This window comes from Lepisma saccharinum, chromosome 6, assembly GCF_977018435.1.
Source record: "Lepisma saccharinum chromosome 6, izLepSacc3.1, whole genome shotgun sequence".
In the NCBI taxonomy this organism is placed as follows: domain Eukaryota; kingdom Metazoa; phylum Arthropoda; class Insecta; order Zygentoma; family Lepismatidae; genus Lepisma; species Lepisma saccharinum.
Window position 1 is genome coordinate 8,626,689 of NC_139234.1, and position 14,090 is coordinate 8,640,778.

General features: G+C 38.1%; 1 protein-coding gene across 1 annotated transcript; it reads right to left on the reverse strand.

The window, feature by feature from the left end:
- Positions 1 to 325: 325 nt before the first annotated feature.
- LOC145989224 (alpha-ketoglutarate-dependent dioxygenase alkB homolog 4) lies at positions 326 to 13,955 on the reverse strand. The gene is made up of 4 exons (XM_083124532.1): positions 13,766 to 13,955; positions 6,317 to 6,442; positions 5,617 to 5,709; positions 326 to 1,255 (listed from the first exon to the last, which is right to left on the reverse strand). Exons 1-4 carry the CDS (start codon positions 13,865 to 13,867, stop codon positions 560 to 562), a joined length of 1,017 nt encoding a protein of 338 aa, XP_082980658.1. The 5' UTR covers positions 13,868 to 13,955; the 3' UTR covers positions 326 to 559.
- Between the last annotated feature and the right edge of the window lie 135 nt (positions 13,956 to 14,090).

A 14,090-nucleotide genomic window follows, 5' to 3' on the forward strand; every position in this document is an offset into this window, starting at 1 on the left:
AAGTGCAAGAGCCGGTGAGGTGTGGGCTTACCTTGGCCACTGTTCCTTCCACATATCTCCCTCGGCAAGGCTGAGAGAAGAGTCAGGAGGATGCCTGCCGCTGGAACTACAAAACATCTCTCACTGCATTTCCACTCACTAGGGCTAATGTTTTTACCGTTGACACTGTTCAAAAGGAATACCCTAACACCCATGCAAAGTATCACAATAAAGAAATAAACTGAGATCGCAGAAAAGCCAATCTTATGCGGAGTGCAATCCGACAGCTTTCTGCTGTTGACAGAAGTAGAATAAAACTACTGAAAACATTTTTTTTTAATTTTTATTTTGTACCATGTATACATAATTGATTATTGATGATTAATTTAAATTTATATGAAATACATTCGTAAAAGTTTGATTTTCGTCAAAGTTTAGAACAATAGTAAAGATTTAGGCCTAGTTAGCAACATTACTGTGCCAACATGCCAAATACATAAAAAGACAAATAACAGTGCATAATTATAAATATGTGAAGAATATAAAACAACAATTTATTAATAACATACAGAAAGGATATTTACAAATCACTGGTCTGCAAATGGTCCCAAAACTTCGCTGACTTCTCAAGAATCGCTTTCCCTATTTCCCAATGATCGCCACTCTCTAGGTATGGTGGAGTCAGTTCTCTGTATGCTAGACACAGACGTCGTTGCCGTACATCTTCTCGCAAGACAGAGTGTTCCCAACTATACCTAGCAGCCCCGTAAATCACTAACAAAGACCTATTTGGCATTGGGATCCTAATTATTGGGCAATTCATGTCACAATTTTCTTTGTTTTCCATGTAATTTTCAGCATTTTCTGCTTCGGAAATTGGTGAGGTTCTTTGAGGAATATCACCACTTGCACTGCGCGATATTGTACTTTCAATAACATGTCCATTGGCATCTAGGACCGGTGGATAACTCTTGATGTCCAACAAATTATAACGCTTCTCGTCACCTTCATATTTTGTCATGGTTAAAACACAATCTGCTGTTAGGTTGACTGTTACGATCCGTTCGCCCCAAATCCAGCAGTCGTCTATGTGTGGATCAATCGATGCTCCCCTCTCTGCTGTATATTCCAAGGTGCACTGCTCCACGGTCTTATATCCTTCCAGAATTGGAACTGAAGTGAACTTTTCCTGGACAAACTTGGAAAAGGCTGGAAATCCATGGAAATCACCTGGTTTCACCTTTTTCTTCTTAAAGTTGCATTTTGGGCCAAAATTCTGGAAAACAAAGCACACATAATTTATAAAAGTTACACTGTATGTGAAGAAAAAGTGCAGCATTAAAATGGACCTGAAATGTTGTTTTCATTTATCTTACTTTAGGCCATTCAACAATAGGGTGAATTAACTGCATTGTAATTCTGGTTAATTACATGTAGTGCTGATTAGTGCCAAGATTTTTAGGTGCCAAAAATGTGGAACCCTCTCATTGTATCTCTAACTTGTTGAATGCACTTGCCAGGTGAGGGGCCTGCCTGGTGAAAGCTAAGAGCTCTCCAAGCAGTTGTTGTGGTCCTCCAGCTTTGGAGTTGCATGTAAAATTAACAACTTTTACCTCAGGAAAAAGGTATTGGTGAGAATGCGACAAACAAGCCTTGGAAGAACGAATTATGAGATGAATGACCAGGCAAGTCAAGGAACATGAGAAGGAATAGGAGGAGGGATCAATATCAGATCACGCAGAACACAATCACGAGGTTCAGCTATTTCTCTTCTTTGTCATCAAGTTACTGCACTATAGGTAGAGCCAATAGGTTCAATCACATCATTCGGACAGTCCAAATGATATACCAATGTCATCTGTTGAATTAATCTCGTAACTACATATAACAGCAAATACACCATATTCGGTTCAGGTACCTTTTTTATCTAAAAATCCAGGCCTAGTGATGATACTGAATGCTAAATTGATGAAACACCAAGGACTCCCGACTGCTATCTGTTCTGTTATGGTGGCCTTAATGTAGCAGGAAAAAAAAGACAATGAGAATGAAGGAAATGTCTTCATACCTTCAACAATGACACCATCATAGTATTCACCTTGAATGATTGAGGAAAATCACAGGAAGAACTGCCCTATCTCAATGTGATTGGTGCTTCTTTTAGTTTATACTAGCTCATTGCCCGGGGTTGCCCAGATATTTATTTATCCCAATCTTCTATTAGACAGGAAGATAATGGATTTTAACTATAGTGTAAAATTAACTTGAAGTTGAACGGCATTGGGAGTGTCACTATTCATCTTAGCGAACCCGAAAACTATGGATTCCACACTAATATCGGCCATTTGTCACCCCTTCCCACCCCTAGGGGTGCCAAAGGTTTCTTCGAGTTGAACGGCATTGGGAGTGTCACTATTCATCTTAGCGACCCCAAAAACTATGGATTCCACACTAATATCGGTCGTTTTAGATTATTTTTACATGTCACCCCCTTCCCACCCCCATCCCTAGGGATGCCAAGAGTGTCTTGGAATTGAATGGCATTGGGAATGCCACTATTCATCTTAGCAACCTTGAAAACTATGGATTCCACACTAATATCGGTCGTTTTCGATTATTTTTACGTCACCCCTTCCCACCCCCTCCCCCAGGGGTATATTGAAATTGCTCAGGCATTCAAGAGTTATGCCGGAACAAACATATACACACACACACACACACACATACATACATTTTTATACATATAAAAGATATAGATTACGCAGGTCAACAAATTTTTGATTGTTATGTTGAGGAGAATACAGTAAACCCTCGTTAACACAAACTTGCTTAAGACGAACACTCAGTTAACATGAACAAAATGTTGGTCCCGGCAGGGATGTATTATATCTTATAGAAAGTTTTATCGGTTACAACGAATTACGAACTGTTTTTTAGTCCATTGCGTCATTAGATCTCATTTAACACGAACTTTCAAAGTTTTTCATAATTTTTTTCAGTTGTTCCTCTGTCGTTCCACTGTTAGGTATGTAAGAAATCGCTCAACAATCTCTATCTTCTTGCCAACAAAAACTTATACAGTATTGTAACCAACAGATTCAGATCAACAATGTGTTCAAATGTGTTTTTCTATTCTTTAAAATGTATCCAGTACGAGTTTGATCCGAATTGACTGCTAGTTTTACGGAAGCGATGAGTACAGTTGGCCATGAAGTTACCAGGCATTTGCGTTCCCGTCTGCGACAGAAATTTTTCACCAGAAAATGATCTATGAGTACTTTCAGTAGTACTGTTTTCGATGATGACATACATAATACATATTGCAAATGGTTAATGTGTAGAAAGAACTGTATTGCAATAATAAAATTTGAGTCCCCAGTTAGCACAAATTTTTTTTTAACACAAACTCTTGATTTTTCGGTCCCTTGGGATTCGTGTTAACGAGGGTTTACTGTAAAATATCTTTACTTTTTTTGGGTCGCTAAACATGAAAATTATCCATAAATCAATTATTAGCTCTTGTTTTTGAGATAATGGCACTTTTACAGTTATATATATGGGCATTCCATGTCAGAGTGCCCCTGAATCTCAATTTCTGAAATGAAATGAAATGCTGTAACTTTATTCTACCTTGTGAGTCAACAATCTAGACTTGTCATTTGGATAAATCATAATTTCAGGACATGGCTGTAATACGAAAATTAGAGCTAAGCTTAATATTTCAAGGCCGTTTTCAAATTCACTGGCCCTGAATTTGCAAAGATTACCTAGTTTCCTTTCCATAACATTTTGTGTTGAGCAGTGTTACCTTTGCAGTTTACTTTTACTTCATCAGTGATTTGGACTGGACTTATACTTCCTTTCATTCTATTTTGGTTACTTTACATCACTTTCCTACCTCCTGGATTAAGCACAACAATAACAATGAATGAAGAAACAAACATAATGATACATCCATGCCTTAACCAGGGTTGGAACCTGGAACATCTGGCTTCCTTGTTCATTAATGTAAGTACAGTTACTTTCTGTATCATGTTGATATACAGGTACAAGTTCAGCACGTGTACGTGGTGGAGGGAAACGTTTCCGCACTCGATCCTCTAACAAACCCCATACAGGCTCAATAATGTTGAGATCCGGCAATTGAGCGGGCCATGGCACATGTTCAACCTCGCTGTCATGCTCGTCGAACCACTCTGTGGTAAGTTTAGCAGTGTGAATAGGACAGTTATCATCCTGAAACACAGCACCACCGTCCGGGAAAAATGTTTGAACCATAGGATGTAAATGGTCCTCCAGAATGGTCCTATAGTCCTTGATAGTGACACGACCCTCGAGAACAATTAGTGGACCCAAAGTCTGCCACGATATTGCACCCCACACCATCACGGATCTGCCTCCATGTTTGACTGTGGGTACCAAACAGTCTGAGTTGTATGCATCAGAGGGACTTCTCCAGACGAACACCCTCGCTGTTGTTGGGAACATGTTGTAGTTGGACTCATCCGAGAATATGACACATTTTAGGTCATCCAATGTCCAGTTTTTATGAGTCTGGCACCACTGAACCCGCTTTACAGCATTTGTGCTACTGATGAAAGGCTTCGGGATAGCAACCCTGCCATGAATGTTGGCCTTATGCAGGTATAGACGGACTGTTTTCGTGCACACAGGTTCTGTGAGGTGTGTATTCACTTCTGCGGTGATTGCCGATGCGGTGGTTTTCCGTTTTTGTGCAACAATCCTAATCAATGCCCTAACGTCCCTTTCCGACAACTTCCGTTGTCCCCTGCAGTTGCTCCTCCTGGATGTGGTTCGTCCTTCCTGTTCATATGCACACATCACCCTGGATACAGTAGCTCGTGAGACGTCACAAAGTGTTGCAGTTTTGGACACAGATGCACCTGCTATACGCGCCCCTACGATCTGCTCTCTTTTGAAGTCGGATATGTCCCCCATTATACCGCTCTACACACACGATTTGACATTCACTGACGAACCTCTTCTACTGGAGTGACTACCAAGGACCCGCAAACGTGACTCATTGCCCATAAGTACGATTTCAACTACCAGATGGCTCTGGTGAGTCCCACGAACATCCCAGGCTATTTGCGCAGGTGTTTCAGTTTCAATGTCCAATACCTGTACATGCTCATCAAATTATACAGTGTCCAGCTTAAAAGTATAATAAAAGAAAAAAATCATAACATGTAATATGTAACCAATACATAGTTTTTTTTTTCCATGCTTGAAAAATGGTAGGACTCATTAGGTTGCGCACACACATGAGCTGAACAATTTTCAGCAGTCATAGCATCAGTAGCCATGTGTACTCTGCAGAAGAAGGTGTGATGTGTGCTTTCTCTTCATAAGGGGATTTTTGTTGTCCTGTCCGCATGTGTTTGCAAATGTCCCTTCATCTCATTTTATGTAAGCAATCACCTTTCATGTCTGTCAAAAGTGGCAGAAACGTGATGTGCACATATGAATACTGTTTTGGATTTTTAATGTCCCTTCTTGATGTTGTGCACAAAATAGACCCCAAAAGTGAACTTCACCAAAAGAGCCCTTTCATCCTTATTGGAGAGAGAATCAAAATGTCAATAACTCATAAAAAAACATTAAAATTCTAAATACCTGTTTCCTTCTGCCACTTTGAGAGGGGTCCCATGGCATTTCGTCGATCCCTTTCATCAGCCTCTCCTCCTCTTCAGCAGAAAGGAAGTCCAACTGTGGTGAAAGCACAGAGGAAAACTTATCAGTAAAATGCTTAATACTACTTTTACAAATAAATAAAATAATCTGACTATCCTTTCTCGAATTATTAAGAACCTGATTTCCATGAGCTTAATTATTTTTGTATGCATGTACAAGATGATGAGGAAAGCATTTCAAAGTTTGGAAATGAGTGTAAAATTAACACATGAATTTTGTTAAATATGAACATATCATTTATAAGAAACAACTGTAAACAAATTTTGTGCCAAAATTCAAATGTCAGCTGTAACTAGTGTGTTTTTGGCTTATAAAGTCTTTAAAAGTTTGTTTTAAAGCCATATTATGTTCAGATATACTAATTGGGATTGATCATGAACTTTTAAAGTGGAATCAGAACCACTGTGCAATGTGCTTCTACCGGGAATCAAACCTAGTGTAAAAAAAAACACAAATCTACATCAACAGATAACACTGCTGTTCACTGCAAAACATGGTATGAAAGAAATATTGTTCTGCAAGAAAGACACTCTTTAGTATGTGCATTTGGCCACTTCATAAGAAATATAATAGATGTGGATTAGCAAGTTTGTCGTATTATATTAACTATATGTTAAATTACCATAATAAAAACTCCTGGATAATCAATGGGGCTTCCTTTATGGTTTGGGTGTTCCTTGTAGTCATTCAAGTCCCAACCAGGCCAAGCTTTGTTGCACCACGGGCAATACACGTATGTGTCTTGAGCCTGAAATGAAAATTTAATAAATAGTTACCAAAGTTCTTCTCACCCCTCATGTCTAAACGAGTTCAGACAATATTTCTTGCATCTCATCATCTCTTTTACTATTTTAGTTCTTGACATGAATGCTGTCAATGAAATTTCGAAAATGAGCATCCTACCGTCAAGAGTCAAGGAAAAATACAATGCTATTATCGTTGTAATGTAATTTACATTCATGTAGCCTATTGTTATTTCAAGTGCAACGCATAAACGGGAAATCAACGCAAGTTTATTTCAAGGTTTATTATATTTTTCTATTGAACCTCAATGTATATTGCTGAATAGACTATAAATTAATTCTCGATGCCATTATATATATATAAATGAAGACATGGTAACGGTTTCGATTATTTTATAATTTATTTTTCAAATTTTCCTAGCAGAAAGACTAATTATTGTATAATGTTGCAAATCATTGTCACATGAAATCTAATTCTTCCTTAAAGTAATGAGCACTGCTTGGATTCGGAAAAAAACAAAAAACCTTAAAACACTTAAAAATTACCTTACGGAAGCATGTGCGCTTCCACAGCCATCTTTAACAAAGGCTGGAGCCTTCAATTTAGCAACCCTGTAAACCGTGACATCAGGCAGCCGATGTTTATCAGTAGAAACATTAGAGAATGAACGTCCAAAAGTAAAAAAAGTAATAATTTTATGTAGCCTATTCATCCCATAATAACTTCATTCGCTCAAATTGTATTAACTAGGTATTGAACATTATTTTTCCTAAGTAAAGCAATATGTTATCAAGTTGTTAAAAATATACATTACATGTTTTGAGCAGCATACCAGCATTTCACGGAGCATTCCATACGTTTCACATGTTGTGAATCATCGAATATAATAAATATCCCATATTGATGTCATTAATATACTTAATTATCATGTGGAAAATAAATTAGCGACGTCGAAGAGCTATAACCATGACAAAGAGGCTTAAAACATGTTTACGCAAAAAGCAAATTCCACACTGATGCTGAGAAAAGTTGTATGCATGAGGCACCACATGCTAAGCTTTTACTTGTATTAAGTACAAGGATTAAACTACAACACTCAAACAAGAATTCGGGAAACAATAATAACTCAAACAAACCTCTAAGAGCATAAAACTGCCTAACCTAACAAAAACTGTAGAACACAAAATCACCAATTCCTTCACCGTAACATATCTCCGCAAGAGGAAAACAACGGAAATGTAACACCTCTAATTTCTAAACCATGCAAAATTATCCACTTTCTTACAGGGACTAGATAGTCACCAGCAGTCGGCATTATTTTAGCCCTGTACATACATGGGCTATATGCAAACAAAACAAATATTTGTACATATGCACATCGTAATTACTACGTACTGTCTGTTGAACAAAATCTTGGCAATTATGTCATAGACTGCTAAAATGAAGATGTTGTACAGAAATATGTAGGCTACATAAGATTTATTTAAACTCTGAATGTAACACTTGTTCATGCAAGTTTATCACATCCACAACTACTTTGTACATCTTACTTTTGGAACTTTAAGTCCAGTGTGTTAAATCTTCCATCATTTAAATATTTAGTTGTTAGATTCGAATGTCATTCCGAAATGTTAGCAAATAAAATAAGGGCAAGCTACACATTATTGGAAAGTTGCATACTTGATACTGCGTATGAAATGCAAAGTTGGCATTGTATTTTCTGCTTATTTCAAGTTATTTAATGTCAATCTTCTGTCTAGATTTGGAAAAAGGAAAACATTTTACACAGATTCCCGTGTTTCTTTAAGAGTCAACATCAATTTTGCTATTCGCGCCCATGCTATGTAGCTGGATGTTTAGGCCAGCGAGACAGCATTGCCACATTTCAGGATTCCGGCCTTTATAAAGCAGGCCGTGGCGCTTCCCATGGACAAGGTATTCTCCGTTGACAAGGGGCTGTATGGTATACTAGCGGGAATGAATGTAGAAGTAAATCGGAACCTTAGTAGAATGCATTTATGGACTTTATTTTAATGCTAAGAGAACCAAACCTGACCTGCCTAACCTAACCACAATTGAACAAAATCTTAAATCGCTACAACTCCACAGTATGTGTTAACAGACGTAGATCGAAATCTAACCATGTAAAAATTGCATTCATAGCATGATGAAATCGCAATAAAACTAAAGGAACTTGGGCCGAAGAGTATGTTAGGCAAGAACGTGGGCAATTACAAGTGCGTACACAATTAGAAGCTATTGTTTGTTTTTAATTAATAATAAATAATTGTGTGTTGCATCCTAGTTCTATACAAGAGGATTTTAGGTGTTGTCGACTCGAAACACGATCCTTTTACATTACAGAGGAACCACAAGGAAAGAAACCTGCGCAGAATCTTATCGCACTGGCGGGTGAGGGAAAGGATAGGGGGAAGGAGCTTTTCAGCACGGCCACGTCAGTGTTGCCAGACCTATTGATTTCTCGGGAGAATTCCTTAATAAACTATTGCTATGGAACCTCCAACGACCTGCTCAAAAACATGTTTCCTGCTCATCTTACTTGAACATGGAGGGGAGATGTACAGTGGATTAGGGGGGCAAAAGCTTTGATAAATGTTCAGTTGGTAAAGAAAAACCTCATTCCATCCCACTGTTTTATTGTATTGGTGGGTACAAAACAGTAGTGTAAATAGTGTCCGGAACCATCGAAAATTCGCTTCGTGTAATTTTAGGCATCTATACTACTTTTCCGGATTCTCTGGAGTAGCAACGCGAAGAGGGGAAAGCTTGTGGGCAGGACCAGACTGGATGGGGAAGGGTGCAGGATGAAAGCAACGAAGTGCTGCACGGTGTAACGGCCGTAAAGCAAAATGCTTTCTGCTGCCAATTTCTTCTTTTATTCTTAACAATGGCTAGTGTATTGATTTACACAAATAACAAATAATATTGCACGTTTATTTGTCTTTTGATGCTACGAGGAACAGAAAAAATTAAAATAATTTAAACATACATTTTAAAAAAAACCATGCAAATAACCACAAACTATGAAACATCATGTATCAAAATGTGTTTTAACCCGTTAAGTGGGTCTTTCGATTTTATAAATTGAGTTACAAGTGGGTAACCCGAGCTGAGTTCGGGGTTGCAATGTGCAACGTTAAGCGGGTTGCCCGAGCTAGGTTCGGGCAGGTAAGTTTATTCCAACTTCAGATCGGGTCACGCGAATTGTTCTCGGAAATTGTTGTGTACAATATGCGGAATCCGATGGAGGGAGGGAGAGAGGGAGACGGAGAGAGAGAGAGAGAGAGAGAGAGAGAGAGAGAGAGAGAGAGAGAGAGAGAGAGAGAGAGAGAGTGAGAGAGAGAGTGAGTGAGTGTGTGTGTGTAATGTGTAACTTAAACCTAAAAGGGAATTCAAATTACTGCACATATAATTTAAAGTAAATCATATGTTGAATCTTAATACCCCAGTTCAGCGAGCCCCAGTCCGCCCCTGTTACAGAGGGCACATGACTCTGGACAACATTATAACATTACACGTCTTGTAAATGAGAGAAAGGTGAATGAACACACAAACATTCAAGCAAACTGTACAAAAAAAAGCTGCCAAATTCAAATGCACGAGTCTGAAAAACATGTTTAAAACACTTTGTTTTAAACGTTTTAAACATTTGTAAAAAAAACAAAGCCATGCATTTTAAACTTTTCAAACAAGTTGTTCTCGAACACATTCAACACTATGCGGCACTTTCCTGAATGCAGATTTCCCCTAGACTTGCGAGCTGACATGTTTACTACGGAACTACTGGACCACGAATGAGCAGTCGAGCACCCCCCCCCCCTCCCATGGATGCCCCTCCCCTCCGCACGTTCATTGGAAGAGGCGCACACCCTTCAATATGCACCAAGAACGTGTTTGCGTTCTCTTACTCCAGACAATCCAGGAAAGGAATATATATATGTATATGTGTATATATATGTACAGGGTGGGAAATAACCTTTTGCTAGGGGTCTGCAGGAAAAAGTAACAACAATTAAGAAATCATGGTAATACCAAATGTTTACTACGACAATTGTGGTTACAAAAACAAAATTAAAAGTTAGTTCACGACAAAGCCCCTTACTTCAAGGCAAATGCTAAAACCAAGACCTTCTTCAGCGAAGTGGCATTGACTTCTTCAGCAGTTCTGAATGGCTGGGTGCATCACCGGACATGAATGCAGCGGAGCACTTTTTGGTTATTCTGAAGGACGCAGTTGAGTCCTTGATGATAGTGGAACGCGGACCGGACCGCTATTCCCAGCCAACACTCCTTGCACATCTGGAACAAGTCCTCCGTGACATGGAATGGAATACGGACTATTTGCGAGTCTTCTGAGCTCCTACCCTGATCGTCTTTGTGCTGTGCGAGAAGCAAACGGCGGACATACTAACTTTTAATTTTGTTTCTGTAACCACAATTGTCATAGTAAACATTTGGTATTACCATAATTTCTTAATTGTTGTTACTTTTTACTGTGGACCCCTAGCAAAAGGTTATTTCCCACGCTGTATATATGTTAAATGCTGTGGGGCTATCGTGAATGTTTTTTGGGGCTATCGCGAATGTTTTTTGGGGCTATCTCTATGGTTCGTGGGGCTATCTCAATGGTTCATGGGGATATCGTGAATGGTTTTTGGGGCTATCTCAATGGTTCATGGGGATATCGTGAATGGTTTTTGGGGCTATCCGTCAATGATTTGTGGGGCTATCGTGAATAATTTTTGGGGCCATCCATCAATGGGTTGTGAGGCTATCGTGAATGGTTTTTTGGTGCTATCCGTCAATGGTTTGTGATGACATAATGAACACGAAAGTAGGTATTTTTCAGTTAAGAAGGTTGAAACACTGCATACCCACTCCAAATCCACAAAACACAAGCACGACGATGCATGACGAGTGTACGCCATATTGTCTGTTCCCAAGCAGAACAAGGAAGACAAATAATGACTCGTAATATGGAAAGTTGACACTATTTTATGGAGAAAGGCATATTCACCTTAATGACTATAATACAAGGCACAATCTGAATATAGAAATGCCATACGCTAGACTATGCAAGACTCAACAAAATTTTAAACATAATGGAATGAGATTATTCAATTTGCTACCAGCTTCTAGCCTATATGTAATTTAGGGTAACATTATCGTATGAGGGAAACTGATTCCTTCAAATTTACAGGCGAAAGTACTTACGGAAATAATTTTCTTTAGCGTTGTGGAAGTTCCTAAATGTAGATTTGATCCATTTTGATGTGAATGCGTGTTGTTTTCTGCGAAAATCTCTGTCCGACATGCTGTTTCTGCTCCCACCATTTGCTTTCTGCACGAGAATGCAATGTTCCATGTGTTAGGATGATGCAACCCCGTAGCCAGTGTTTCAGCCTCGCCGTGTTTTCACTAGAACGACATGTCGAGTATTTTTTTTTTTTTTTTAACTATGCTTGCCTAACCTAACTTAACCTTACCTAACCTAACCTTACGGAAAATGGCTTTTGGGGCTAACGTGAATGGTTTATGGGGCTAACGTGAATGGTTTTTGGGGCTAGCGTCAATGGTTTTTGGGGCTAGCGTCAATGGTTTGTGGGGCTAATGTCAATGGTTTGCGACGTATTAGCATAATTTCAAATCTGGGCACGAGAGTAGATATTTTCCGGTGAACGAGGTTGCAACACTGCATAAATTGACAACACACTCTCAGAATGCCCCCTAAACCAGTACGCTATCACGGCCATAATGTGTTACAGATTTGAAACAACAAGTAACAGTAAATACTCGTAAATAGAAGAAATAGACATTATCTTAATTAGAAATACATTATTTCACCTTAAGAAATGTTCCGCATTCGAAAATAACACGTTAGCAATGTAAAGAAGTCCGAAATATACGATTCGTAGGTGTTTCCCTCATACGATAATAGTACTGTAAATGTCTACTCATAATGCATCACAGAGCTGTAAAATGTAGGGTGACCAGATATTTGTTGACCAAAAAGAGTATAGTCTATAGGTTGAAGGTGCACATGCACAAAACATAAAAAGAAAACGAAAATAAGGGTGGCTATTTGTAATTGCTTCTATTATAGCCCCTATAAAATAGGCCTACACTCTACAGATTCAAATTACTTATGGGTCTAATGTAATCAGCTAATTACAAATACTTACTCACCAATGGCACCATCGTTCATACTTCTGGGATGATTTTGCTTTCTTGAGTATGTTTAAATCGTACTTTATTGCCAGTCCAAACTCTTCACAGGTCATGTCAACATTGAATTTCACTTTCAGTACTTGTTCGAGTGTTGACACCAGGAGTGTACTTTTTTACTCTCGCCAATAAGTTTTAATAACACACAATCAACATTTGTACCAGGCAAAGAAAACAAGAATTTTATAAGAGGCACCATCACTTTTAAAATTGACCCAGCCTGTACTAAATCTTTGTACACTGACCTCCACTTACCCATCATTGTTTCTTTTCTTTCTGTGGATTTTAATGCATTTTTACGCGTAAAATAATGAATGAAATTAAATTGCAAGGAAAAGAGTATATTTGGGGATTTTTGCAAATTGAAAAGAGTATATGAACCTCTAAAAGAGTATAATACTCTTAAAATATATATAATACTCTGGTCACCCTAGTAAAATGGGTTTTTGGACATAACTTGTATTGTAATCAAAATAGAGTACTATTTTCCAATTGCTTTTGCTGTAATAAAACATGTAGTTTAATTTGCAAACTGTATTGTTGAATGTGTAATATACTGCTGGACAAAGAAAACCGGACACCTTAATTGCAATGACAGCTCGCAGGTATATTACATAATGTTTGGCAGATCATGTAGTACCATATGCACCATTCATAGGCTCGGACTTTGTTTATGCATTCGTACTTAATTCACTTTCTGCAACATTTAGTTAGCCTTCGAATCAGAGCTTTTATCGACCCATTGCGTTATTACAAAAAATGCAAGTGTCCGGTTTATTTTGTCCAGCAGTGTATTTTAATATGTATTTTTAATTTTCTTTTCTTTTGTAATTTTTTATATTAGTATTTATATACTTATACTTATTATGACTAATAAAGTATTCTATTCTATTCTATTTAAAGAATCTTCCGCAATGCAGAATAGGTAAGTATCAATGCTAAAATTAACGAAATAAACGAGTGAGAGGTGTTCGGGCCTTATCGGATATTTACGGGTTTTTTCCCTGTGGTCGAGCTATAGCTGTTCATATTGATTTTTACTTTGTACATTAAAAGTGCAAGTTGCAATTACCTGTCTTACCTTTCTTTCAACAACAAACTCTTTCTTCAGCATGCCAAAGTTAGTTTCACAAATAAGGCAAGTTCTTATGCCTTTACAACCACAAGGTCTTGGTTTGGCCATCGCGAAGTCCTGATACAAAAAAATATTCTACGAAATTCACATTCAAATGTGTATTTGCCAAATCCTCTTTCAAGAAACAGAAACATCAGTTTGCATTGCGGCTTTCAGCTGTTTGCTGTAATTTCAAGTGTAGCCAATCAACATCAATTTTCTATACACATTATTTCATTATATATTAAATGATTTGTTACTCTTCATGCGCGATAAACGAATAAAATTAATA